This window comes from Pararge aegeria, chromosome Z (assembly GCF_905163445.1).
Source record: "Pararge aegeria chromosome Z, ilParAegt1.1, whole genome shotgun sequence".
Taxonomy (NCBI): domain Eukaryota; kingdom Metazoa; phylum Arthropoda; class Insecta; order Lepidoptera; family Nymphalidae; genus Pararge; species Pararge aegeria.
The window spans coordinates 22,492,176-22,496,758 of record NC_053208.1 but is presented as its reverse complement, the minus strand read 5'-3'; the positions used below and the strand labels follow the sequence as shown (position 1 = coordinate 22,496,758).

Here is a 4,583-nt window from a genome sequence, read left to right as displayed (position 1 = left end):
ATGCATGCCAAGTTTCATCCAAATCCGCTCAGCCGTTTTCGCGTGATTACGTAACAAACATATAAAACTTTCGCATTTATAGTATTAGTAATATAGTATGTGGTAGGATTGGAATTGTTTTTAATTATTGGAATTAGGAAAAAAAAAACAATACAACTTTGTTTATGAAATATATTTTTATAAAAAAGTTTATGTCATTTTGTATATTAAATCAGTGCATTTTGTCAAGACAAATCATACCAGTAGTCATTCGGACTCTTATATTCTCCAAAAGCTATGACCTAGACATAATAATCTGCTGTGCTGGTTTCGAATTGTTCGTTAGAGGGTTCACTAGTGCTTGCAAAATTAGATTGGCATCCAGCTTGTTCAGGTAGATCGCAAACATGCTTTTGAGGATTGAAATGCAATCCGGCAGGGCACTGGCGACATATGGGCGGTAGGTAAGCTGTCACGCAGTAATAGAAGAGCTGACAGTCATCAGGGTGTGGTACAAGGTTGTCTGAAACGGTGACATTATCGCAGGAAACTTTTGTCACAGTGTTGGTGATGCAGCGTACAGGAATATTTTGAACCGGTGGATTTCTGCAAATATTTTTTTGTTGAAAAATTCAGTGATAATAAATACGCTTTATAAACCACAACAATCTCTTGCAGCAACGTACAAACAATTATAAAAAGAAGAGAAAAGAAAAAACACTTAAACAACTAATCTTATAGGTATTATTAATTTATTATCCTACACCTATTTCCTTTTTTAACAAATATTATTAACGTTTTTTTTTTTCTTATTTTTAAGGGCTTTTGCAGAATAGCTGCATGTCAGCCCTATTGCAACTTAATAAATATTACCCTAATACTCAAATGATCTAAGCAAGTTGCACGCATCGATGGAGGCTGGTCATCTTAATAAGTTGAGAAACATGCCACCTTTTGCAAATTGTTCAGATTTAAAGAGGCAGTCTTCTATTATTATTCATTTCATATATAAAAATAATACACTTATATAACCCAACGTGGTAAAATAAATTAATAAAATATATATAAATATTCGTTGCGTCATTGTGGTCAAGGAATAGGTACTGCAAGTTGTATATTTCGATACCTACCTAATGCCTGTGGAACTAGGTATGTGCTATAACACCTACTGATGATATAGAGTAATAAAGTAATACCCCGCTTTACGCGACCCCGATATGCGCGGTTTCACTATAACGCGAATTTCAAATTTCGCGCTAAAATTCCTCGCATTACGCGTAAGAGTACGTATAAACATAATTTAGTCATCAATGTGTTCTCTATGGTCTTGACAGTGTGTCAAACAATTAAAAACAGTGTTCGGTGTTATGAACGTATTTTACAAGAACGTAAAAAAAACGCTACCCCAAAGACAATAGATGTTTTTTTCCGTAAAAAATAATTAATGGTATTTATGTATGTATATAAACGTTTATCGTATTCGATATAAAAAATAATAGTATGTATTGCATAAAGTGTTCTTAGAATTGAAGTGATTTATTAAAATGATTCGTATTTTTTTTGTATTAAATTTTGATCGTTTACTTACTGTAGTTTCTACGAAATTTCGTGGTACAATATAATGTTTTGTAAAAGCGGTGATAATTCTTGTTCATTAGAGATTCCCGAAGTATGTCCACGGGAGAATTTACGGGGGCCTAAGTTGGCTTGGTTGGTTGAAAAATCAAGATAAACTCAAAAAAAATAATTAAGGAAGCAAAAGAGTCAGTTTTCTTTGACTTTGACAAGCCGATGGAGTGCCTGCAATGTTCCGGTGATATCGGTATAAATTGTGCGATTTATTTTTACCACTCCGAATGTATCGTTCGAACACAGCCGCGGTGCAAATTTTCATCGTAAAATAATGTAATCTTCAAATTATTTGACGATTTCTGGGTTTTAGGAACAGGATAGAAATGTAGACGGTACCTACTAGAGATCAATCGTTACCTGGTACCCCAACTCCCCTTCAATTCAATAAAGAGAATGATCGACAAGACTATGTTTAAGCGCTTTTTATACCTACGCAAAAATATATCATATGATTAGGCTAAACTTTAAGATTACGAATGTAGTCAGTCAGTTTTATGTAACGCATCAAAAATACCATTATATAATCCATAAATTCTGATGAATATATTTAATTCATCACTAGCAATTGATTTTTGTAATTTTTTTGAAAATAAAGTTACTTTTTTATTTTTTTTTATTTATAGCACTCAATACCAGTCTGTTTAAATCCTGGTCGCAGAAATCGAAACCCAATCATTATTATTACCAAATTAAAAATATTCATAGCGTACCTTATTGGAATATCTTTCGATCGGGCTTCAGCGAAGGTAATGCCTTCTACGACTAAAGCGAAGACGATTAGGACAAATATTTCACCTTTGACACCCATTTTAGCCAATTACTATTTTACAATGCTAAGATGGATATGAAAATACGCTTTTATAGCAATATATTCAAGTGGATGTGTTTGAAGTGTTTATAGTGATTGTGAACTAGCTCTTCACCCAAGTACATTCGGGGAACTTTTTAACTACGAAAGTAGATAGTCGTATATTATTATCAGCTGATAGAACAACATATAGGTGGGTTGTACTCCGCAAACGTTGTTATATCTTTACAGTTGTGGCCATATAAATAAGAACGTTTTGAAGTTTCAGATTGATTTTAATCTTAATCGTGTCATGTGTAGTTATCGCCACTGCATCAGGAAGGTCTTAAAATATCCACAATATGTACCTAATTCTAGGAGCGTCCCCTCTCATTAAACGCCCAAGTTTTTTAATAAAATTTATTTAATTTAAACAATAAACTTACAATTTAAATTTTTAATTTAAGTCTCATAAAATATATTAAATCGTTTATTTCTCTCCGTATTCATCTCGAGCGGGTGAAGATCATTATCTACACCCATGTACACCCAACAATAGAATATCATCATAGTAAATAAAAGCTGTATTTGACAGTTCAAAAATAGGAGTGCTCCGATCGTCACCAAACTTTACAGGATTACTCGCCAGGTCAATCCGGAGATTTCCTAAAAGTTTCATTGAAATCGGTCCAGCCGTTTCGGAGCCTATACGGAACATACCCACACACTTTCTCTTTTATATATATAGATATACATTGACACAATGTCGTGAAAATTGTCTGTGATATATTTAATTTTTTATTATAATTTATTTTATTTTAATTATATATATCTTGAAAACTATTCATTAATTAAAAAAGAATTACTAGCACATTCGTTAAAATGCTGATTGACTAATTATAATCATAATTTCCTAACAACACAGTTATGAACCAATGGTATCGTAAGAGGCAGGCATTCAATTAGTTTCAAGGGCCCTAGGCATTCTACAGCAAACATATTATATCACTAGATTCATCATGAGCATCGTCATAAACATCATCATCATATCAACGCATTACCGGTCTTGTTTTGAGCTGGACTCCTCCCACAATGAGAAGGGTTTAAGGCCGTAGTCCACCACGCTGGCCCAGTGCGGTTCGTGGACTCCACTCACCCTTGAGAACATAATGGAGAACTCTTAGGCATTCAGGTTGCCTCACGGTGTTTTCTTTCACTGTTTAAGAAAGTCATATTTTAACGAGTTAAAAAAGTTATAGGTGCTTTGCTGGGATTCGAACTCGGGTCTCCGAAAGTAAAGTCAAAGTTCTACCCCCCGGCTATTACCGCTTCGCATCATCAAAAATTAGTTGTTGTTGAATATTTCCGGATAAAATAAATAGTACGGGGCCCTACAATGTAGTTATAAAAAATATTCATACCCCTTTCGTCAACATGGGTATGTTCTTGACAATGACAATAAAAGCATTAGAGGCATGTTGCAAATGTCTCCAAGTATCCTAGGTTCAATAATAATAACTTAACTTTAATACCTCTCCGTCGGATTGATTGACTTTAAAAAGGCTTTCGACACAAGCAATAATGGGGCACCGGGCCCCATTATTATTTAAATAATTATTTTTATACCCACTATAGAGGTTATAATCTGTGTTTAATTTTGCCCAAACTTTGTGAAGATCTGATGAATGTGGTCGGAGATAGAGGACAGAACTCCTCAGCGGACAGCAGCAAACCCCTCATTTAAGGCTTAGCAATACTAAATTGAATACCACATCAAAAAACAAAATCAAACGCAGACGAATTCGCGGGCAAAAGCTATAGCTATTTTGTTTGTTTAACGGCCATAAACAAACAAAACTTTTTTATTGTTGATCTATGTTAAATTTTTGACACTTTATTACCAAATCTTCGAGGACAGCAATCTCTTTGATATAATCAAAGATACTATAGTTATAATACTAATAAGAAACAATGATGACATTTATTTTTAGTCTAGTGAGATGCGCTGGTGTTTTTTGTATCCGAGTCTGTTTACTGTAGAAATGAAGTTCCTTCTATCTGCATCTTTGTTTTTGTGATACCAAGGTCTTAGCGGCGGGGTAGTCTGAGTTGTATACCACTTGCCTTTATCTTTTGTTATAAACTCAAGCTTTGAAGTTTTCTGTTATCAATTCGTAGTAATCTC

At 33.9% G+C, this 4,583-nt stretch overlaps 1 protein-coding gene across 1 annotated transcript; it reads right to left on the bottom strand.

Moving 5' to 3' along the window:
• Window positions 1-230: 230 nt before the first annotated feature.
• On the bottom strand, window positions 231-2,459 carry LOC120636192 (peritrophin-1-like). The gene is made up of 2 exons (XM_039907545.1): window positions 2,322-2,459; window positions 231-585 (listed from the first exon to the last, which is right to left on the bottom strand). The coding sequence occupies exons 1-2, from the start codon at window positions 2,417-2,419 to the stop codon at window positions 282-284; spliced, it is 402 nt and encodes a 133-aa protein (XP_039763479.1). The 5' UTR covers window positions 2,420-2,459; the 3' UTR covers window positions 231-281.
• Between the last annotated feature and the right edge of the window lie 2,124 nt (window positions 2,460-4,583).